Genomic DNA, 24791 nt, shown 5'->3' on the forward strand with positions numbered 1-24791 from the left:
TAAATAAAAACATATCGAATGAAGAAAAAACAAGTTGAAAAATGATGTGTGTGATTCCGTTACATAAAATTTAAAACAAGTACCGTGTTTCCCCAAAAATAAGACCTAACTGGAAAATAAGCCCTAGCATGATTTTTCAGGATGCTTGTAATACAAAATAAGCACTACCGTGTTTCCCCAAAAATAAGACCGGGTCTTACATACCGGGTCTTATATTAATTTTTGCCCCAGAAGATGCATTAGGGCTTATTTTATATTACAAGCATCCTGAAAAATCATGCTACGGCTTATTTTCCTGTTAGGTCTTTTGGGGAAACACGGTAATACATAGGTATATTTATGGATACATAAGTATTTATCAAATTATAAAATGCATGAGAATGATGAACACTGAATTGTGTGGTACTGCTGAGGGGTGAGGGAGAGGAGTGGAATCTGGAAGCTGTATTCAGAGGGCCTCTAATATGTCTGTAATGTTTTATTTAGAAAAAGGAGGTAACTGAAGCAAATGTCTTATGTTAGATGTGCCAAAGATTGATGGTGGGTTTTCATTATAGTCTCTGTTCTTTCGTATGTTTGAAATAATTCAAATAAAAATTCAGTTAAAAATTTTAAAACGGAAGTGTTTTGAAAGGGATTAGAAATTGTTAAGTTTTAGCCATCTTGTTTAAGTGTCCCCGTGTATGTTTTAACTGTAGAGTCTCTCATTTTTCTTTTCTCTAAGTATGACGCTTTATTTTTTCTTCTGTCTACACTAGAGTTTATATCTGTTTCATTTATGCTTTATTGGCTTTTATGAACATACTGTTGCCTAGTAAAACCATCAGCATATTTAAAATTGTGATTATTACCCAGTTTAATTTTGTTGCCCCATAGAAAGGATTTTTAAACAGTTGTGGTAATTATAAAGCTTAGAAGCTAGGGTAGGTATCCACTAAGTTCATATATAAGTTTTCACACAGCTCCCCATTTTAATTATTGCTAACACTGATTACATAGGGATTATATACTATATATTACATATTATATATTAAAGGGAAAATATAGCCCTGTTTATAGTTGGGTCTCTTTTCAGTTAGAGATTTCTGGCACAGAATGTTTTGGTAGCCTTTAAGCTTCACCTTTGTTTATTCTAGAAATGATCCCTTTGTGAACTTCTGTGATAAGTTTTAAGATTGAGCAACAGTGAATTAAAAACCAACACCCACATGAGATTACCTGGTGGTGCAAATTTTGATGTGAAGAATGAAGTGACATCTTTGGGAGACAGTTTTTTTTGGGGTGCCTGTATGGACTCATTTTGGAGAGAAAAGAAATGGCATATTGTGGAGAACGATGTTGGAAGATCTTTTAATATTAAAATATCTCCAAAGATACTTTCATTGAAATTATAATAAGAATCATTAAATTTTAAGATTTACTGAGCTTTTCAGAGGTGGGAGTAGATATATTAGATGTCCTTTGGTTTCAGGAGAGGAATGTAGCCCTTAAAAATCAGATTTATTTTGTTAGTTTATTATAACTTATAGTTTACTAAAATTGCCTGTATAAAGCAGCATAACTCTTAAACCTCACATTTCTCAAATGTTTATGCTTGGTGATCTGCTTGACATTTCAAAAATTTAAATGATTTAATGCTTCAGTGGTAGTGTGTTCTTAATTTTATATGCAATTTTCTTGGCAGTTATTACCTATTCTTTGTACACAACTGATATATTCAGGGTTGGTCTTTAGAACTAGGACCATGTATACCTTTTGACCTGGTTATGTTTTGCCACTTCAGAGAAACAATAGTGTGTTGTTGAAAACAACACTGAAAACAACCAACCAAACAAAAAATCCTTTAAATGTAAGAAAACCGTATGTTAGCATAATTTTGAAAACCTAAACCAATAATTGAGTTCATGTGGATTTAGAAGTGTTGAAACCTTAAAAAATTAATTTGTCCAATGACCTCATTTTATAAAAAAATGATAAGTAATATTTATTGAGAACCCATCAGGAAAATATTTGATAGTTCTTATACTTTGTTTATTCCTTATGTCAACTCTGTGAATGAGATATTTCTGTTATATCTGCTTTACAGTTCATGTGACTTAGCTTTAGGGAGACTTAATATTTTGCCAAAGATAGCAGTGACTTGGTCCCTCTAACACCAGAATCTGTGATCTTCTCTATTGTGCCACAGTGCTGGTCAAAGATGAGGAAACTGAGGCCAGAAAATTCACGTTAATGGCATATGATGAACTTTGCTTAATGTCATGTGTCATTGGGAGCCAGCATGTTTAGGTTCTAGTTTTGTTTCTATTGTTTATGAAGTATATTTTGTTTTCTTTAGTATAATGCTTCATCCCAGCAACAAAGAGAAATAATTAAAAGTAGGAGCCTGGACAGGCGGCTGCAAGAACCAATAGTATTAACGAAGTGGAGACATAGCACCATTGTTCTGGACACCAATGACAAGGTAGGAGTTTTTGAGAAAATCTGCTGAGAATTTTGGCAAGTTCTTTGTTATTTTGTTTTCTTCTTAGCTGAATCTCATACCTTGGTGACTACTGTTTTATTGTATGTGGCATCAATTTGTTCTGGAGTGGGTTTTGGTTTTGAAGTGTTTTGATTTTTACACCCTGGACCTTTCTATCCACCTATAGCTTAGTGATGTATATACACCTTGATAGGTTTGAGCCTAGTAGTTGACAGATTTCTTTTTTTATAACCCTATTTTAAAGTCACATATCTGTTATTGTTTGTCTTCAGTCTCTAGGAGGTTTTATAGTAAAGATATTTAATTAATTTCCCTTTCCCAAGGAAGATTGGAATCCTACTCCCTTTGTTCCCCTAAATGTTCTCTGCACCAAGTGCTTCGTTTATCAGTCAGAGAAGTAGTGTTCTCTGTTTCAAATAGGGGATGGATTTTGATGCAAATGTTAGAATAGAAAAGCTGTAAAGTTTTTAACTTCCTTGTGAGTTACATCTTTCCATTGTGGCTTTATTCTGCGGCTCGAATAGGAAATTAGTACAAATTTGCAGAACATCAAACATGCTAATGTTAAAATTTGAAGGTGGTGGTAACTCCCCCAAAATAAATAATTTTAAAAAGATATTTGTCATTGGGGACTTTTTTTTATCCTAGTATCAGGTTTCTCTTTTGGCGTAATTAACAGGTTTCCTCCGTTTTTAGGTATGTGAGTGAAAACAGAATGAACTTTCTTAAGGTGTATTTCTGTCTATTTGGATACTTTCAGTCTTAAATTCCTTTATAAATTGCTTCAATCTGTAAGTCAAAACAAGTTGTTCGTTTTTCTTTTTTGGAATGGGAAATTACAGGTGACTATAAAGTTGGTCTTTGTTGAATTAAAAGGGAGACCTTTGTAGAGCTGTAGAAACAGTCTACACACATTATGAGATGGACCAACAGAACAATAATGAAAGAAAGTAGTAACCAGTTTCTAATTTCTATTTTGTATGGATGTTATGTGGTTGAATGTAGAAGGCATATTAAAAGATTGAAATTTGGAGTCTGTGCTATTGAAGAATGCTTGAAAATATATTAGCAGTGAGGCTAACCTGAGTTAAAGATTCCTAGAGATTTTAATAGAAAAATTCATTTTACTCCAAGAACCCGAGTACAATTCAGAGTATAAAGAAAGCTCCTAAATACCATGTGTGATGCTCTAATGTAAAAGTCATTGTTAAACCGACTCCATTGCCTCTTCATACTGGAGCAAAAAGGATTGTTATTTTGGTGACGTAGACTTAAAATTTCTTACTCCTTTTTAATTTTTTTTTTTTTTAAGATTTTATTGGGGAAGGAGAACAGGACTTTATTGGGGAACAGTGTGTACTTCCAGGACTTCTTTTTTTTCCAAGTCAAGTTGTTGTCCTTTCATCTTAGTTGTGGAGGGCGCAGCTCAGCTCCAGGTCCAGATGCTGTTTCTAGTTGCAGGGGGTGCAGCCCACCATCCCTTGCAGGACTTGAGGAATTGAACTGGCAACCTTGTGGTTGAGAGCCCACTGGCCCGTGTGGGAATCGAACTGGTAGCCTTCGGAGTTAGGAGCACCGAGCTCTAACCACCTGAGCCACCGGGCCAGCCCTTTAATCTTTTTTGAGATTCAATTTTAGTCTATTATTAGAATAACTTGTATGAAGTTCTTATTACATTTCCTTTCTCATCTAATTGTTTCAGAGTTGTGAGGACATGATATTCTTGAGACCAGAAATTTGGTAGAAATGTCTCCCCTCACCCCTTACCCTTTATAAATGGAGTCATAGATAATTGCTTTACCATATAAACTTTTCTATTATTGTCACTTAGCATATACCTTTTAAAGATCTGAGGCTGTAAAAGATGGAGTATACCAGAACAGACTAGTTGACTGATATAAAGGGGGAAAGTGTATATAACTTGAAATGTAATCATAGAAACCTACTACTACTACTGGTATGTAGCAAATGTTACGATGACATAGGTCCTAATTGAGTTGCCAGACAACCTTGGAGGAAGGAGATGTGTGTATGTTGCTGTGTGTACGGTGTATGTGATGCATCTCTTTGTTTTTGCCTATGTATGGTTGTTATTAAAACCTGTTATTTGAAGGCATTTAAGATACATATACATAAATAAATGTATAAATATAAAATTGTTTTTTACAATAATTATAATTGTTATTCGTAATTACTCCAGTGTGGTTTTTATTTCTGTAGGACTGATAATGCTATGAAAAATAAATCATAATTAACATTCATTTTATTCATTTACTTATTTTCTGGTTTGTGGGTCATAAAATGTTTCTTCTTTTTCTCAGACTGTTTTAATATTAGATACTCTTTTAGAAGTCAAGAAGTTGAAAAATTAAAAATCTGAGGCTTTCACAAAAAGTACTTAAATGAGACTAAACTGAGATTTGCACATTAAGTGTAATTTCTTTTCATAAAGCTATGTTTGATATGATTTTAGTATTTTCTCTATTAATAGTGTACACCTAGGATGTTTAATTTGGAAGGTTGTCCCTTGAAGGATTTTCCCTGGGAGCTTTCACTGTTGCTTAGTTTCTGTGTTTACAAATTGTATAGGATATAAACCTGAAGACTTTATTCTAAGTGAATGGATGTTAATGTTTTTATATTGTAATTTCATAAAAACTTCCAGGTTTTTTGATAGTACCTTATCCAGTTTCATCGTCATAGAAAAGTAGACTGATACAGATGTGAAGATGAATGTTCAAAGAAATTATTTGGTTTTATAGGAAAATTAATAATAATAGGTATTAGCATGTGATTTTTAAAAAAGCTTTTCCTGAAATTATTCAAAGCATCTAGGGGAAGGGAGAACATTTAAATGAAGCTTGGCTATTGGTACTTACAAAGTTTTTTCAGTCTTCCCTGAATAGTCTTATAAACATCTATGGTAGACATCACACACCATATTTTAATATTGACAAAGCAGATTTGCTTTAAAAATGAACCTTATTGGTTTGCTCCTATTCTTGTAGGCTTAGACATTAAAACGTCTCTTTTTTTATTTTTTTCTGGTGAGTTATTAATCTTTAAATCTGAGGTTTCTTCTTTGCATTTTAAAAAATCTTGCTTGTTTCTGATAATTGGAATGTTAGCTTTAAATTACTTTAAATATTAATAGTAATTTAATATAATTTCTTACGTAGCTGTTGACTAAAATAAAGTTCTCATTCTGGCAGTTGCCAAGTAATTCCTGTGACTATTCCTTGTCTAATCCTGGGTATTTATAGAGCAAGTTAGTAAGGTGACTGTTACATTTTTATGCACAAGTGTTTAGCTTTTACCTATTTTAAATATATTTTGTCATGATTTTAAGTCAACATACATCATTTCTTTTGAGTAATTCTGTATGCGGTATTTAACTGTAATTGGTATAAAATAGGCCATATTTCATAAACTTTAAGACATCTGTAGTTTTCAAATCAGTATCATATTGGTTTTAGAGCTGAATATAGAAGGAAAATAACTAGAAAAAACCATTTCTTAGCCTCCCCCTTTAAGCTCTCCCACTGTGAGTAGAGGGAGAAATATAATTCTATAAAATAGAGTAACGTTTTTCATTACTTATTTTTTATAGGACTCTCCACCTGCCTCAAAACCCTGCTCTCCTGAAAATGAATCTTCTCCCTCTGCATCAAAGCACCAAGATACAGTTAGTATGATAGCAGCTTATAGTATAATAAAGTCCACCTATTTCAATCAGTTTAATAAGTTAATTTTCTCTAAGTATAATGTTTAAATATTTCTTGGGCTTCTATTAAATTTCATTGGTTTTTAAAAAAATAATCACAGTTAAAATAGGTTTAAATTAAAAATCAGATTTTATTGATTTTAAAGCCCCTTTTTGTGCAAAATATGGTATCTTCATGGTTAATTTCTATACCATATTTGTAAATGATGAATTTGTTTGCTTTTAAAAGATAAATATAAAAGTCCCTGTAGAATTTTGCCAAATTATACTTTACCCTTTTTTCCTTAGGCAAACAGTCCAAAGGTAAGAAGCAATTCCCTCCTTACTGAGCATAGATGCTGCTGTTTTTTCTAAGCTGTAAAATACATTGCCCGATCTATCCCGGGTGAATGTTGGACAGACGTAACTCACCTTTAAATTTCCCCTGAACTGAAAAACCTTCGAATAACTTCTCTTTAGACACCCGTCTTAACTGGGGTAAAATTTTACTTGATCTCTGTATCTGATGTCCTTCCCAGTCTTTCCTGTCATTTGCTGATCTGGCTCTTCCCCTTCAATGGTTTCCTGTTTGTTTTAGAATGAAGACTGAAACTTTTAGTGAGGACTGTGAGATCGTGCATGCTCTGGCTCTTGACTGCGTCTCCAGCCTCACCTCATACTTCTTGGTCCTAATCTTTCCTCCTGGCTTGTTTTCCAGCAGCTACTCTGCCTTTCAGCTCAAGGTCCTTGCACCCTTGTTCTCTGCCCACTGCTACATTTCTCTCCCATCCCTTTGCCTGATTATCTTCTGTTTGTTCATTAGCACTCAGTTCAAACTTTGCTTCACCAGAGAATTTTACTCAAATCTTACAGATTTGGTCAGGTTTCCCTGTAATACTTACTCTTCATAGCATTTAATTATGCGTTATCTGATTACATAAAATAGAGTAACTCTTTTCATTTCTTGTATCTTCTAGGAACCTTGAACCCTCTATTAATGTCTGTCTTCCCCATTAGACAAAGAAAAGCTTCATTAGAGCAGGAAGGGAGTCACTCCAATACCTATTGCAGTGGCAGATAGTAGCTGTTTAGTAAATGTTTGTTGAATGAATACCGTATTTCCCCTAAAATAAGACCTAGTCAGATAGTCAGCTCTAATGTGTGTTTTGGAGCTAAAATTAATATAAGACGCAGTCTTATTTTACTATAAGACCAAGTATAATATAATATAATACTGGGTCTTAGATTAATTTTTGCTCCAAAAGACACATCAGAGCTGATTGTCCAGCTAGGTCTTATTTTCGGGGAAACATGGTACATGAAACTTTGAAAGCTTTTTAAAACAAACTTTTATTGTTACTTCCTTATTTTGTGAGACTATAATAGGCTGTTACTTATTAGGATACTTCTAATTTCTTAGTCAGAAGCAAGAATTTCCACAGATGGGGAAATTCACTTTTCTAACTCATTCTATTCCCTTACCTAGTCAGATCTTTCTTTCATGGTTCATATCACATGTACACATTTCCTTCTGACATTGCTCAGGCAGTTCCCCTGCCGACAGTGGTCCTTTGCTTTTCTTAGTTACACTTCACAGTTAAATCCTGTGCTTGCTCTTTAGAGGCCTTGCCAGACTAACCTCAGCATGATAATGATCTTTGTGTCTGAACTCCAAAGTCACTTACTGCGTTGAATGGTGTGAAATTTACCTCATGTATCCCTTGTTTCCCTACTAAGGTTTTAAACTCCTAAGGGGTAGATAGGGACTGTGTTCCTACTTTTTATCCTTTACATTATTTAACACATAAACATTGAAGATAAAAATGAATGTGATTTTAGTGGTTTTGTATCTAGTGCTGTTACTACAATACTCTGTATTAGTCCATCTAGAAAAAAGCAGAAACTCTTTTTAAGTTATTTTAAATGTAGGTCATATATAATTCTTAAGAAGACCTTTGATAAGTTATTTATGTTTTGATAAAAGGGAATTTCCAGGTAATTTTAGAAACAGGAATTTGTAAATGATCCACGTGGAGTTACAAAGGACTGTTTGCAAATTATTTCCCCATGCGTTAGCCATTTTCTGAAGTTTGAAAGCAACTAGATCATCCTGGACTCATGGTACCCTCTGACGGCCATAACAGGGAACTGCCTCACCAGTATTCTGTTTCATTCTTTGTGTAATTTCAGGTGAAAACAAAACAAAACAATGAACAGCTGTGTTAATTCCACCAGAGGCCACTCTGATTTCACACCTCTGCTCGTTTCCCTCACAGTGGGGAATGCTGGGAAACACCTCTTCCATGAATGTCTCGCCGTTCCTCACTAAGGCTTTTGCCCCCCTTGATTTCTTTCTTCCCTGGCCCTTTGCTCCCTCGTCTCCTTCGCCTTGTTTCCACCGAGTCTTTCCCATTCTTACCCAGTCAATACAAGGAAATATTATTTTCCCTCTTGTGAGTTAAAATCTGGTTGGTATAAAGTCTAGTGGTAAGAAAAAGGAAGCTACAAATTTAGAAATGAAAATGATACCATAATCAGTGTTAGCTACTGATGTCATCTTACAATTTCAGCAAATTTCCCATCTACGTCTTCAAACTCTTGTTTCACTTTGTTTTTATAAAAGCTTTATTGAAGTGTAACTCACATAGCATACAATTCACCCATTTAAAGTGTACAATTCAGTTGTTTGTAGTATATTCAGGTATGTACAGCCATCATCACAGTCAATTTTAGAATATTTTCATCACTTCACAAAGAAGCCCTTTGCTCATTTGCTATCATGCCTCTACTTCTAGATCCCACCAAACCCTAAGGAACCAGTAATCTTTCTTTCTCATTAGATTTGCCTATTCTGAACATTTCATATGATCAGAATCATATACAGTATGTGGTCTTTTTTGACCGGCCTGTTCACTTAGCATGATATTTTCCTTCAATCTCTTCTAATCAAACCAGATTTAAAGTTCCATCCCTTAATATAAATTTTAAACATGTTCTTTTTTTTTCATTTCCAGTTTTCAATTGTATTATTGTTATTTTTCATAGTCCCTTCAAAGCATTTTTTTGAAATAGGCAGTGTATATATTTTAAACATATAATAATATGTTTCTCTACAGTATGACTACACTACAGATTAAATAGGATTTTGTGGGCTGATTTATGAATCTAATTTTTTTTATTTGTCCCAATATGCTTATGAGAATATGCATTTTAAAGTTCCAGATTACTGAATGCTGAGTAAAATTTTAGATATACAGTTTGGAAACTTGACCTGTTTAACCTGTATTTCCAATTATTGTATAAACAAATGCATTACCCATTTCAGAGAAAAGGACATTTTACCACTTCTTTAACAAAAGTATTAGTGGACTAATTTGGTAGTTTTTTCGTTGAATAATACTATTCTAAAGCCTTTTTGGAAAAAAACGTAATTTGAATATCTAATTTTTAAATAACAACTGGTTTAAAAAAGTTTTTTTATTGAGGTGAAATTCACATAAAATCAACCATTAACCATTTTAAACTACACAATTCACTAGCATTTAATATATTTACAGTGTGTGCAGCTATTCCTTCTACCTTGTTTCAGGACATTCTCATCACCTCAAAGGGAAACACATACCCATTAAGCAGCCAGTCCACATTTCCCCATCTCCCTTCCCTCTCCCTTCCCCTCTCCCTCGCCCTGCTGTCAGCCACTAGTTTGCCTTCTGTCTCTGTGGATGTACCTGTTCTGGAAGTTTCCGGTTCTTTTTCAAAACTATGTCATTGTGCAAGTTTACTTTTTCTGTATTAAAAGAATCTTAGTATGAAACGATTATGATATGATTAACTGAGGATAAGAATTTTGATGGACTCTATTGATTTTGATACATAATACTTGTTAGTACTGGGAAATGCCTGTTTTACGAAATGAATGCTACATTGGTTAGAAGTTCTAGAGCCTGCAAAGTGTTTATGAACCTGTGAAAGTTTTCCCAAATTACTTAATAGAACTGACATTTTATTATCTTCTTGACTCGTTAGGGTAGGATAGTCTTACTATAGTCTTTTTGATTAAAATTTAACCATATTTTGCTAATCCTTATTAAAACATTTCTGCTTGTTTTCAATATGAAGTTTTCTTTAAGTATCAACTGTATTTAGACTGATACATTCATGTGTGATATGTGCATTTTTACATTAGATATTATTTTAGTAAGCAACACAAAAGCATTCGTTTTTTTTGAGTCATATTAAAGTAGAGAAAGTACACCAGATAGTTTGAAATAAAAATCTAAATTTCCCCCCCAAATCTCTTGTATAGCCAAACCTATATAATTCATCTGCCTACTTGGCATTTTTTAATGTCAGATTCAGAAACTTAAGTGTTTGAAAGTTAAAGCTTTTTTATATTTTCTTCTTGTGATAGCACTGCCCAGTTGTTGGTTAATTTCTCCAACAAATATGTGTTGAACTACATGCTAAAAGCTGTACTAGCACTGGTCATATGTTGATGACCAGATGTGGGAACAAATGTGGTCCCAGCATACAGCCTGATGGAGTAGACAGCGAATAAATAATAGATTGTAGTTGTACTTTGCATTAAGTGCAACAAACGAAACCAACTAGGGGCAGTAGGAAATAGGGTGGAGGAGCTCCTACATAGGAGTGGTCAGGGAAAGCTCTAAAAAAGTGTCATTGAAGCTGAGATACCACCATCTACCCAGTTGCTCAAGCTTGGGAGTTTCCTTCCGATCTTGCCCCTCACCCTCACATCCAGTCCCTGTCCATTCTGTCTTAATCTCTCTCAAATTCGGGTCCTCTGCACTCTCACTGTCACTGTCCTAGCTCAGGTTTTCAACAGCTCTTAGAGTGATTATTAGAATAGTATTCTAGTTAGATCCCAGTCTGCCACCCTTTCTTAGTTCATTCCTTCTACTGCCTCATTACTTGCTACTTCAGCTCACCCAATACTCGTGGAACTTAAAGGCCCTCACGTATGGTATGCCCTCTGTAGCTTCTTTGCCTTTGTACTGTTATTTTCATCTCCTCTTTCCGTCTAGCTAACTCTTATTCTTTAGCTCAAGTGTCAGTCTCCGAAGCCTTCTCTTACTCATCCTTTCTTACCCAGGTTGAGTTAGCTACACCTTGCTTATAGCACTTACCGCATTGTATGGTAATTGTTTTTGTATTTGAATATTTTGGATATGACAGATTTTGTTCTTATTTTATGTTCAAGTTAGAGTGCTTAATACTTAGAGCATTAGTGTTTGGGTCTTGATCCCTGTGAGAATTTTGTGAAAGTTCTGGACCCTTTCCTCGAAGAGGGTGCCAACAAAAAAATGTATACACATTTTAAGAAAGGAAAAAAAACTGTTTTAAAATTATGACGATGGTAACTACTTTGAGCACCTCTTGTAATTGCAGAAGTCAAATGTGACTTGTAGTCATCTTTATTCATTGGTATATATTGAGTATTCAGTTTTCCTTTCTTAAAATGTTTGTACATTTTTTTGACACCCTATGTACATGCACAATTTTGTATCAGTTTCAGTCCATCTATTAATTGAGGTAAGAATCCCTGATTTAGAGAGTTTCTCTCATCCTTGGGCTCTTTGTCACTACTGGTATCCCTCCGTGTTGTGACACCTGTATTTCTTTCCTGCCTCTGCTTTCTTGCCCCACACAGTTCCAGCTTCGGCATTTTTAATAGGCTTGATCTCTGCCTCTCGGTTCTGCCAGTTCAGTGCTCACATAACCAGCGCCCATCCTCTCAGATTAGTGTTGTTAGTTAATTCCTGTATTATTGACAATTGTTTTCCTCTCTGCTTTTGATAGTAAATTGGGGTAGTAAATGGGGAATGTTCTCACCGAACATCCTATGCATAGTTATAACTATGTAATTGATGTTTTTGTTGAGAGGGAACAAGGAGCATGAGACGTATCAGACTTGCATATCTAAGGCGATCTAACCTATGCTTTATGAAAAAATTATAGTAAAACATCATGTGAGTATTTCCCTAGTTCCTTATATACCAAAAATGTGAATCAACAACAGTTTGTCAGCTTTGTCTATAGACGTTAGTTTTTATCAGACCAGGCAAAATTTTCAAACATTATCTTTTAGGCATTACTGAGAGAATATGTAATATTATGTTTATCTTCCATACAAGAAAAAAAAATTTTTTTTGTAATTAAAGTACATGGAGAAAAATAGCTGAGATGTGAGTTAAATAGAAATAAATTCTGAATTGGTAATAATTTTTTCTGTATGTGTGTGTGTTTGTGTGTGTGTGTGTTTCAGTTGAAGTAAAATTGGTCTGTCATGGACATACAGTGCTTACTAATGTTGATGATTACTATAGGCACTAACTCATTTTGATTAAATTTACTTGAATATAGGAAGCTAACGCAACAGGGACAGTGCTTTTAAAATTCTACCTGGAAGCATTTTAAGATAACATTTAACTTGAGCACAGTGGATTTTGCCTTCATAGGGTTTGATGATAAAGTTATGTCACTATTTTTGATATCAACTAACTCATTTTTTTGTGGTATTTATCATTATAGCATTGTATCAGTCTCTTTGAACAGAAAGTCATAAATCATTTTTCTAATTCTGATTTGCAGCATTTATATGGAAATCTAATTTGACAGCAAAATACCTTATGGCTGCTATGACTTGAGAAGAGGAAGTGTTTAATTATAAAATTACTGAAAATAACTTTACAGAAGTATTAGGAAGTTATATTCTTAATGTGCTCTAGAATGAAACACATACTAACTAATCTTTTTTTAAGCTAATTTTTAGAGTATCAGATCATTTTATTTCTGTCATGTAAGCATTTGGACTTCATTATCTATATGAATGATATACATAGTGTATTACTCTGTTCCATAGGGTCAAGAGAAATTTGGATTATTAAATGTAACAAAAATTACTGAAAATGGAAAAAAGGTTCGGTAAGTACACAAATCACAAATATTCTGACTTGTTTCATTTGATTGAAATAAATAAAAACTATGAATATAGTTATATTCTAGTAGAAATGTTCAAAAGGTTCATAAGAATTTCAAATAATATATTTTCTAATATAATTTATGTAGGATTATCATGAAATCATGAAAATTTTCATTTTGGTATTACTTAAGGTAATATTAAATTCAGAGATGATAAGGCAGAGGATTCTCAGCAAGCATTAGCTTTGTTAAAAAATATTTTTCAATAAGAAGTAAATGCACATGGCAAAAAACAAAGGTACACAAAATAGTTAGTCAAAAGTTAGTCACCCAGCCAACATTTCCTTCCCCATAGGCAACCAGTTAAATCTAATGAGATATATAGTGTTGTACTCTAGAGATAGCATAGATTAATTTTTTAAACATAACCTTTTGACAGTTTAACCTGGAGATGGTTCCATTTCATTGCATGTAGAACTACTACTGTGTTTCTGACTGCTGCATAGTTACACATTGTGTGGCTTTATCAGTTTATTTAACTATTGTTTATTTGCAAGTATGTGAATATACCTGTCTTTTGGGAGACATTTAGGATGTTTACATTTTTTTATGCTATTACAAACAATATTATACCTAGTATCCTGCATAATTCATTTTGCAATTATGCAAATATGCCTATAGAATAAATTTTACAAAAGTGGAATTTCTAGGCCATATGCAGTGGTCATTTTGAGTGTTCCAAATTGTTCTCTGAGGCACTGAATCAGTCCACACCTCCCAGTAGTAGTGGATTTCTGCCAGTTCAATATGCTGTCATATTTGATTTTTGCTAATAGAGATTAGAGAGAAAATGGTAATTTCGTTTGCTTTTCGTGTGTGTGTGAGAGGTATAGTATCATAAGCCATTTGTATTTTTTTGTTGTTTTGAATTGTCAGTTCATACCCTTTGTTTTTCTATTGGGTTGTTGGCTTTTTTTGATTAAAGTGTAGTGCCTCCTAATGAATTAAAGAAATCAACTCTTTGTAAGCTAAGTTGCGTTTTCCCAAGTTTTTAAAAACTGCTAAAATGCTATAATTTTATAGTCAAAATGAGATCAGTCTGTTGTTTAAGAAAGAGTTTAAAATTTACATGTAGTTTAGCTTTTTAGATTTGCTTTAATTGAACTGTCTCTGCCAGGTTTTAGTACTTAGAAGTTTTAAGTGCTCTAAAATAGCTTTACAAATACTGCAATTATCTGTTCCTTAAACTGTTCTTTGGTAGAAGTAACTTGTAAATTGGGTCTTTGTTTTTCTCTTTCTCTCTTTTGACATAGTGCAGATAATTCTTTGGATGTTTTGTGCGTTTTCATTGTTGTTGTTTTAACTAATAATTAGTCTTTTAGATTTTCTACTTCTTTTGGAATACTCTTGGTGATTTATGTTTTCCTAAGAATATCCATTTCATCATCTTCAAAATATATTTATAAGGTTTGAACAAAATAGTCTTAATTTCCTGTATATTAGTGGTTCTCAAATATTTTATTCTGAGGATCCCTTTAAACTCTTAAAAATCATAGATTACTGCAAACAACTTTTGTTCATATAGTTTATAGATATTTACTGTGAGAAGTTAAAACAGAAATTTTAAGAATATTCATTAATTCTTAAAACTAATAACCGTGGTACATTTTAACATGGATAATATTTTTATGAAGAAAAGCCGTTGTATTTTCTAATACAAAAATTTTTTCCATGAAAAGCATGACATTGTTTGACATTTTCACAAATCTTTGATATCTAGCTTAACGAAAGATAAGCTGGATTCTCTGAAAGATAAGCTGGATTCTCATCTCTGCTTGCAGTCAATCTGTTGTAATACATTATTTTGGTCGAAGTATGTGAATAAAATACTCCCTTACATAGATAAATTTGGAAAAGGAAGGAGTATTTTAATAGCCTTCTCAAATAACTGTGAATATATTTCTGCTGCACCAAAACTCCACAAATGTTAGTTGCAATGAAAACTGAAAAACCATCAGTAAACTTTCATTACTCAGTTACATTAAAATTCATGGGTGTGTGTTGCACTTTGAATGAATCTTTACCCATGCATAATTTTGTAGTGTCTTGTAGGTCATTTGGAAAATATTGGTTTACTAAGTTTACTGATTGTCAGATGTTGACACATTTTATTTTATAATATCACAGAATCACAAATCAATAATATCAGAAAAGTCATTAAGTATTGGAAAATTGTCAACTTTGTAGTGGCAGACATGCCAAGTTTTCTAAAAACTACTTTCTATCTGAAAACCTTAATTTTTTATTGTCAACAAATGTGTATTATGTGCCCTTCAGTCATTCCTGGCCACCCAATGAATGAGTGATGTCCACACTGTCCTCTCCTCAGAAGCCCTACTAAGCTCCTGGAGACTCATGCCAGTGGCGTCATTTATGGAATCAGTTCGTCTCATATTTGGTCTTCCTCTTTTCCTGCTATCTTCTATTTAAATTAGCATCACTGTCTTTTCAGAAGAACCCTGCCTTCTCATGAGGTGTCCAAAGTAGGAGCATGTCAGTTTTGTCAGTTTTGCCTCCAGCGATATTTCAGGTTTAATTTGCTCTGAGACCCACTTGTTTGTCTTTTTGGTGGTTCAGGGTATCTGTAGAGCTCTTTCCAACATTTCAAATGAATCATTTTTTTTCCTATCAGCTTTCTTCACTGTGTAACTTCCATATCCGTACATAGTAATTGGGAATATGAGAGTGTGGATGATCTAATGGTGTCTAATGACACATCCTTGGTTTTCGTGATCTTTCTTAATTCTTCTATTGCTGCCCTTCCAAGTCTCAGCCTTTCTTGATTTCTTGACTGAAGTCTCCATTTGAATTGATGCCTGAACCAAGGTTAGCAAAATCTTTAACAATTTCAGAGTCTTCATTGTCTATGTTAAAGTTGTGTGTTTTCTGTAGTCATGATTTTTATCTTCTAGATGTTCAAATGCAGTCCTGCTTTGGCACTTTTCTTCTTTCACTTCCATCAGAAGTCGTTTCAAATCATGGCTACTTTCCACCAATAAGATGGTATCACCTGCGTATCTTAAGTTACTGATATTTCTTCCAACAATTCTCACTCCTCCTTTCTCTGAGTCTAGCCCAATTTTGTGTATAATGTGTTCTGCGTACAGATTAAACAAAGAGGGAGATCGGATGCACCCTTATCTGGCACCTTTGCCTGTAGGAAACCATCCTGTCTCCATATTCTGTCCTGACAGTGGCTTCCTGTCCACAGCACAGGTTACACATCGGGGCAGTTGAGTGCTGAGGTGTGCGGCACGCCGCCCGTTGCTTTCAGAGCAACCCATAGCTTCTCACAGTCCACACAGAGGCTTTACTGTGGTCAGTAAAACAGGCTGACTACCCTTCTGAAATTCTCCGCAGCACTCCAGTATCCAGCAAATGCTTTCAATTAGATTTCGAGTGCCCTTTCTTTCCTGAATCCAGTTTGAACATCCCACAAGTCAACAAGTACTATCATTTATTTTCTTTGAAATGACTGATTTATTTTTTAGATCTTTATTTTTTGATACAATGTCTACTTGCCAGATAATCAAGTCTAAATAACAAAAGTATGTCCATTAGTCCTTTTTTTTTTTTCAGGAAAAAAATGTGACTAATTCTGCTTGCAGTTCATTCCAAGTGCTTCAGTCCTTGAGGAAATTATTAATTCACTCTTCAAATATTCAGTATTTGTTCCCACATGTTTATTCTATAGTTTAGAACATTTTTTGTACTGTATAAAAAGAAGAAATACAATTTATTAATAACATACATTTCACCAGGTACAAACTTCCTTGTTAAATCAAACATTTTTAGTGGTTGTTCCTCTTCTTTTCTTACAGTATGAACTCAGGCTCTTTGAACCAAAGCCCGCTGTCTGTTGGCTGCTTAGGTGAGGTCCTAGTGACCTTGAAGGCTAAGGCTGCAGGAGAGAAAGCTAAGGATAACTATAACTATCCTTAGTTATAAAACTTCTGTTCAGCTGGACTTCAGATGGTTCTCTAGGTTGATCTATAATTTAGTTGTAATTCTAATGTGTTCACAGAAGGAAGCAGGCACAGTATGTATCTATTCCGCCATCTTAGATCTCCAGTTTTTTTTATTTTGAAAAGCTAAACCAAAAATGTTTATTTGAAGTGGAAATATATTTTAGCATTTTTCAGTGTGGGGAGTCACTAGATACTATCTAAAGAAATAGAACATTGAGTATAAATAAATTTACAAATAAAAATAAATCCAAAATATTTTAAGAGATCCACACAAAACAAAATAAATGGAAAATATAACAAAATGATGACAGAACAAGTACCAGATATATCTGTCATCTCAATATTAGCAAATCTAAGTGGACTTTACTCATCTGTTGAAAGAAAAAGGTACTCAGACTGAAACACAAAACAAAACCCCACTAAATTCAAAAGAGACATCTAAAATATTATTCAGAAAAGTTGAAAAAAGCAAAAAGTCACATCAAAGATATTTTTAAAAAGTGGAATAGGGATCTTAATAACACACTTTCAATTCAGGGTAAAAGCATTACGCATCACAAAGGTGAGTACTTAAAAATGATAAATCACTAAGAATAGATCCACTATGACTATTAATCATTAAGAATAGCTTTTTCACCAGATAAGTAGCATGAACAATCACAAACAAAAACAACAGGCAATAAAAGGAAAAACAGAAACTCAGTAGTAGTAAACATTTTTTAATTTAAAAAATTTTCCCGTTTTATTGAGAAATACTTGAAATACGTCATTGTATAAGTTTAAGGTGTGCAGCATGATGGTTTGATTTACGTATATTGTGAAATGATTCTGTAATAGGTTCAACTAACATCTATCTTCTCATATAGATAGAATAAAAAGAAAAGAATGGAAAAAAATATTTTCTCCTTGTGATGAGAACTCATAGGATTTACTCTCTTAATAACTTTCTTATGTAGCATAGAAAAGTGTTAGCTACAGTTATTATTTTGTACATTACATATCTAGTACTTATTTATCTTGTAACGAAGTTTTTACCTTTCAACCACCCCCCTCTAATTTCTCCTTCCCCCACCGTACACTTCTGGTAACCACCAGTCTGATCTCTTTTTCTATGAGGTTTTGTTTTGTTTATAAGATTTCACATATACGTGAGATCATACAGTATTTATCTTTGTCTTATTTCACTTACCATAATGGCAAGATTTATTCATTTTTTATAGCTGAATAATACTCCATTGTATGCACATATATTACTAATTCTTTATTCATCTATCAATGGATGCTTAGGTTATTTCCTTGTCTGAGCTATTGTAAACAATGCTGTTTTGAACATGGGGTTGCATATATCTTTTTGAGTTCGTGTTTTTGTTTTCTTTGGATATATTCCCAGAAGTGGAATTGCTGGATCATATGGTAGTTCTGTTTTTATTTTTTTGAAGAACCTCCATACTGTTTTCCATAGTGGCTATACCAATTTACAATCCCACCAGCAGTACACAAAGTTTCTCTTTCTCCACATTATTTGTTATGTCTTATCTTTTTTAAAAAAATACTTTATTGGGGTACAGTGTGTTTCTCCAGGGCCCATCAGCTCCAAGTCGTTGTCCTTCAATCTAGTTATGGAGGGTGCAACTCAGCTCCAAGTCCAGTCACTGTTTTTCAATCTTTAGTTGCAGAGCGCGCAGCCCACCATTCCCATGTGGGAACTGAACTGGCAACCTTGTTGTTGAGAGCTCACGCTCTATAACCAACTGAGCCATCCAGCTGCCCCTCCGCAAGGTCAGCGGCAGTTCGTTGTCTTCAATCTAGTTGTGGAGGGCGCAGCTCACTGGCCCATGTGGGAATCGAACCGGCAACCCTGTTGTTCAGAGCTCGCTCTAACCAACTAAGCCATCTGGCTGCCCTATCTTTTATCTTTTTGATGATGGTCATTCTAACAGGTGTCAGGAGATATCTCATTTTGGTTCTAATTTGCATTTCCCTAATGACTAGTTGAACATATTTTCATATACCTGTTGGCCTTTCATGTATCTTCTTTGAAGAAATGTCTATTCAGGTCTTTTGCCCATTTTTTAAATTGGGTTATTGGTTCTTTTTTGCTGTTGAGTTGTGTGGGTTCTTTATGTATTTTGAGTATTAACCCCTTAACAGGTATATGATTTGCAAATTTTTTTCCCATTCCATACATTGTCTTTTCACTTTGTTGATGGTTTGTTTCACTGTGCAGAAAGTTCTTAGTTTAACGTAATCCCACTTGTTTATTTTTTATTTTGTTGCTGTGTTTTTTGTGTCATATCTAAGAAATTATTACCAAGATCCATATCAGGGAGCTTTATTCATATGTTTTTGTCTAGGAGTTTTATGGTTTCAGGTCTTACTTTTGAATTTTTAATCTATTTTGAGTTAATTTCTTTTTTGAATGGTATAAGATCTGGGTCCAGTTTCATTCTTTCATTTTTATTTTTTTATTTTTTCTTAATTTTATTAAATTTATTGGGGTGATACTAGTGAATAAAATTATATAAATTTCAAGTATATAATTCTATACTATATCATATAGTGCATTGTGTGTTCACCAGCCAAAGTGAAGTCTCCTTCCGTCGCAGTATATTTGACCCCCTTTACCCTTTCCTACCTCCCCGACCCCCTTTCCCCTCTGGTAACCATTGTACTGTTGTTGTCTGTGTCCATGAATTTTGTTTGTTCGTTTGTCGTTTTCTGTTTTATATCCCACATATGAGTGAAATCATATCGTTCTTGTTTTTTTAAAATTGATTTTGCTTAGCATGATATTCTTTAGATCCATCCATGTTGTTGCTAATGGCAGTATTTCTTCTTTTCTTATGGCTGAGTAGTAGTATTCCGTTATAGATATGTACCACATCATCTTTATCCAGTCATCCAGCCAAGGACATTTAGGTTGTTTTCATATCTTAGCCATCGTGAATAATGCTGCAATGAACACAGGGGGGTATGTACATCTTTACAAATAAATGTTTTTAAGTTTTTTGGGTGATACTCAGAAAAGGGATTGCTGGGTCAGATGGTAGCTCTATTCTTAATTTTTTGAGGAATCTTCATAGTGTTTTCCATTGTGGCTGTACCAATATACATTCCCACTAGCAATACATATGGGTTCCTTTTTCTCCACAACCTCTTTAACACTTGTCTTGTTGATAATAGCCATTCTAACAGGTGTGAGGTGGTATGTTTCTGTGGCTTTGTTTTGAATTTCCCTTATAGCTAGTAAGGTTGAGCATCTTTCCATATATCTAGTGGCCATTTGTATGTCTTTTTGAGAAGTATCTGTTCAGGTCCTCTGCCCATTTGTTAGTTGGATTGATTGTTTTTTTTGTTAAGTTGTATGAGTTCTTTATATATTTTTGGATATTAGTCCCTTCTCAGAGGTACTGTTTGCAGATATTTTCTTCCATTCAGTTGGTTGCCTTTTTGTTTTTTTGATGGCTTCTTTTGCTGTGCAGAAGCTTTTTAGTTTAATATAGTTTCATTTATTTTTGCCTTTACTTCCCTTGCCTTTGGGGTCAAATTCATAAAATTCTAAGACTAAGGCCCATAATTTTAGTGCCTATGTTTTCTTCTGTGTATTTCATTATTTCAGGTCTTATATTTAGGTCTTTGATCCATTTTGAGTTAATTTTTGTATGTGGTGACAAGTAGCACTCTAGTTTCATTTTTTTTTCATGTGGCTTTCCAATTTTCTCAGCACCATTTATTGAAAAAGCCTTCTTTTCTCCATTGTGTGTTTTGGTCTCCTTTGTCAAAAATTATTTGCCCATATATATGTAGGTTATTTCTGGGCTCGCAGTTCTGTTCCATTGGCCTGTGTGTCTGTTTTTTCTGTCAGTATCATGCTGTTTTGATTATTGTCGCTTTGAAGTCAGGGAGTATGATACCTCCAGCTTTGTTCTTTTTTCTCAGGATTGCTGAGGCTATTCAGGGTCTTTTGTAGTTTCATACAAATTTGATGATTTTTTTTGTTCTGTTTCTTTAAAAATGCCATTGGTGACCACTGCAGTGTACATCTCAAGCTGAAGCTGAATAATAATGTCAACTATAATTCTATATATATATATATATATATATATATATATATATATATATATATATATATATATTTACAGAATGTGGAGTACAGCATAGGGAATAGAGTCAGCGGAACTGTAACAGCTATATACGATGTCAGAGGGGTAGTAGATTGGGGGAGGGAGGCTATCACTTTTTGAGAGGTGTAAATGTCTATTACATTGCTTTGTACACCTGAAACTAAGAAAACAAAATGCCATTGGGATTTTAATGGGGATTGCATTAAATCTGTATATTGCTTCCAGTTTTATTCTTTTAAATGTGAATATCCAATTATCCCAGCACTATTTATTGAGTATTCTTGTCAAATATTAGTTGATTGTGTAGTAATAAACTGTATTCCACTTTTTTAATTCTTGAAGTTTAAGTAGACATAAAAAGTAATAATAAAATAATGTAGGTATGATTGATAGATACTGAATTCTACATTCTGAAAATAAAGAATAAACCCGCTTTTGAATGCCTATATAGTTTTCATAAAACTGGCCACATGTTTGGCTATAAAGTGTAAGCCTTAATAAATTCCTGTCGTAGACATACTTGACATTCATTTTAGCCTGTCAGCAATTTAATTCCCTTATAAAGTAAACATTAGTTAACTCTGGAGTATGAATTGAAGGAGAAGAAATAGGGCCTTTCCTTCATTTCTGTATTCAGAGTTTTTATATATGTTGATTTTGTAATTTAGGAAAATAAAACTCTCATCTTAGTAAGCTCAGTTGTCAATCAGTATGTAATTTATTATATATTTATGTACCTACTATTTACTGCTTACCTAGTGTAGCCTTATTAGGGGAAGGGAGATAACCAAGAAATATAAAACAATCTGTACTATAACGAATTAGGTAAAGTAAGCATGTTTTTCTAATTTTTAATTGTGAATAGGAATTCTTGGCTGTTAATGGTGTGCAATTTATGTGGCTTTAAAATAAATTTTAAAATAAATTTAAAATAAATTTTAGTGCCCTTGATCATAAATGTGCTGGATTGGTCCCATGTAAACATAATTAGATATATTGTTACTTTGATAACTTATGTCTCTAACTTCATTTGTCTGGGGGCCTTTATGATCATGTTGGGACCATAAAATGATTGTGATTTCCATTAGCATTATATCCCCAGTAAAAGCAGTTAGAATGTCAATAGCAACTATAAATTGAGGACAACACTGATAACAGCAGTAGTTTTTAATTTTTAAAATTTGGTTAGGAAACCTGGATAGTTGAACTTTTATTGGTCATCTTTGTAATTACAGAAAGAACTGGTTGTCTTCTTGGGCCGTGTTGCAGGGTTCGTCTTTACTCTTTACCAAAACTCAAGGAAGTAGCACAAGTTGGGTAAGTATTGCTTCTTTCTGAAGGCTTTATACATTTAAATTATGTGGATGGTATTGTACCTGAATTTCATGAAGTATTCCAGAGTCCTAGCTACAGCTGGTGTACAAATAAAAGTAAATGAAGTTCTTAGTAAAAGATACATTTTGACTCATCAGAGAAAGAAGGCTAATTAGAAAAGTCTGGTTAAAATCAACAAATTCTGTTTTATCTATTGAATTGAAAGGTAGGCTTACTAGTTGGGCATGACAGAACAAATACATTTCTTAAGTCATCTTCAGGACATTCAAGATCTCCTGTGTTTGTGACTTTGCTGTTTTAGGCATTTAGTCAGAAAATAAGCAGTACTGCGTCAAGCTCCACCTTGAATTGTGATCTGACCCCTGGATACTTAGTGATTCAGGTGTCTGGGTCTGTATGAATGTCAGTCAACTTTTAAAGAAAAGAAATGTTGTCGTTACTTGTAGGATTTTGAAGCTTTTTGTGTATTTGAGTGTTTACTATCATTACTCCTCAGTTATTTGTAGTACAAATACTAAAAATTATAATTTGTGACATATAAAAGCTAACACTTTTTGAATGCTTAATATGTATTATATACCGTTCTCAGTGCAGTAGCAGAAACATAGTTTAAAATTCACTGAGCTACCCAATTTTGAAATTGTAGAATTCTCAATGAATTCTTAACTTTAGGGTTTCACTATTCAATTTTTTTTGCCTTGAAATGAAATTTTATTAACATGTTGTTAATAACATAATGTAATGAATAAACTATAGTCACTGTTTTATAGTCTCAATAAACTAAACAAATGTGGGATATAATAAAATGCTTGGTTATACAGTTAATTCTTAATTTTTATTTTATAGCAAAGTTAAAAATCTCAGACTGCCTTGCTTTTTGTGTAACACATATTAAGGGAAAGAAAACTAATTTAAATGGCCTAAGAAAAAGGGAGTAAGATTATTCAAGTAAAAAGAGTGTGCATAATGTATTTTGACATATACAACATTCAGAAATATTAAAAATTGATGAAATATGCAGGATGATTCTTTTTTGTAGCCATTTATTAATTTTTGGTTAATTCTATTTTATGCAAAAATAAATGCAATATATGTCTTACATTTTCTTTCTTTTATAGACAAAAACTATGATATCATATACTTTCGTACCTTGCTCCTTTTTTTCCTCTTAGGAATATATATTGGAAATCACTTTATTCAGCCCATAATAGTCTTTTTCAATCTTTCTTAGGGCCATATAATATTCATTATATGGATGTTCCATTATTTATTCAACCATTCTTCTAAGGATGGACATACAGATTGTTTCCTAATTTTTCTATTCCAACATTGCCAATTAAGATGCTTCTTAATTACCTCTGTAATAAGAATTGTTCAAAAAGAATTTGAAAGAATCCTAGCTGTGTTTCTCTGCTCAGTCACCAACTAAATCTGTTGTAGGTAAAATGTATCCTGTTTATATAGTGAAATCACATCATACCTGAGGATGGGATTCTAATGCTATCATATAAACCAAAAAGACAAATATCACCTATAGTAAAAATTGTCCTTATGTATCTCTTTGGAAGGTGCTATGTGAGAAGTCAGTCTCTAGGAGAGCCAGTTTTTTCTTTTAATATTAGAAGGGATTGCTTTTCCTTCAGTTGAGTTTGGATGGTTTATGTTAAGGGGTCATGTTATAGAAGTATGGTTCTTTAAAAATTAAATTCACACTTAGTGTAAAAACCTACACAGAGAGCTACTTGAAGAAGTAGTTGCTTCAAATTTTATACTGACTCCAGGGCATATATTTATTGATGGATTGCTGAGCAAAATCACCCATACTATTTGAAGTTCTGTTTTTTTGTAAATTATTCATGCTTTGTGTTTATTTTTTGTTCGATAGATAGTTAAAATTAAGTAAATGAAATGTACATATGTGACATGCGACTTCACTGTATAAGATAAATTTTGCATAGTTGCGATGTTGTCCAAAAATCTAGTGAGTTTTTCCTTCTCCTTAAGGATACATTCTACTAGTTTTCTGGAAAAGATTAGTTATCCAGTGGTTTGTTATATCAGTAATAGAAAGTATACTTGCTTTTTTCTTACCTCATTTCACCTCATTTGTTCAATAGACATAAAAGCCTGTTATGTTCTGGGCGTTGTGTTAAGCTTGGGAGTTTAGCAGTAAA

At 33.4% G+C, this 24791-nt stretch overlaps 1 protein-coding gene across 5 annotated transcripts in view; it reads left to right on the plus strand.

Moving 5' to 3' along the window:
- ARHGAP12 (Rho GTPase activating protein 12) overlaps positions 1-24791 on the plus strand; it is a 114307-nt gene that overhangs the window by 65582 nt on the left and 23934 nt on the right. For 4 of the 5 annotated variants that reach the window (XM_019731496.2, XM_019731493.2, XM_074324710.1 and 1 more), the window contains 4 exons: positions 2339-2464; positions 6096-6170; positions 13072-13133; positions 22518-22599. In XM_019731496.2, coding sequence (XP_019587055.2) covers positions 2339-2464; positions 6096-6170; positions 13072-13133; positions 22518-22599 — 345 coding nt within the window. The remainder of the gene's footprint in view (positions 1-2338; positions 2465-6095; positions 6171-13071; positions 13134-22517; positions 22600-24791) is intronic. The other variant, XM_019731495.2, reaches the window with a different exon arrangement.

The sequence above is a fragment of the Rhinolophus sinicus genome, linkage group LG02 (genome assembly GCF_036562045.2).
Source record: "Rhinolophus sinicus isolate RSC01 linkage group LG02, ASM3656204v1, whole genome shotgun sequence".
Lineage (NCBI taxonomy): Eukaryota > Metazoa > Chordata > Mammalia > Chiroptera > Rhinolophidae > Rhinolophus > Rhinolophus sinicus.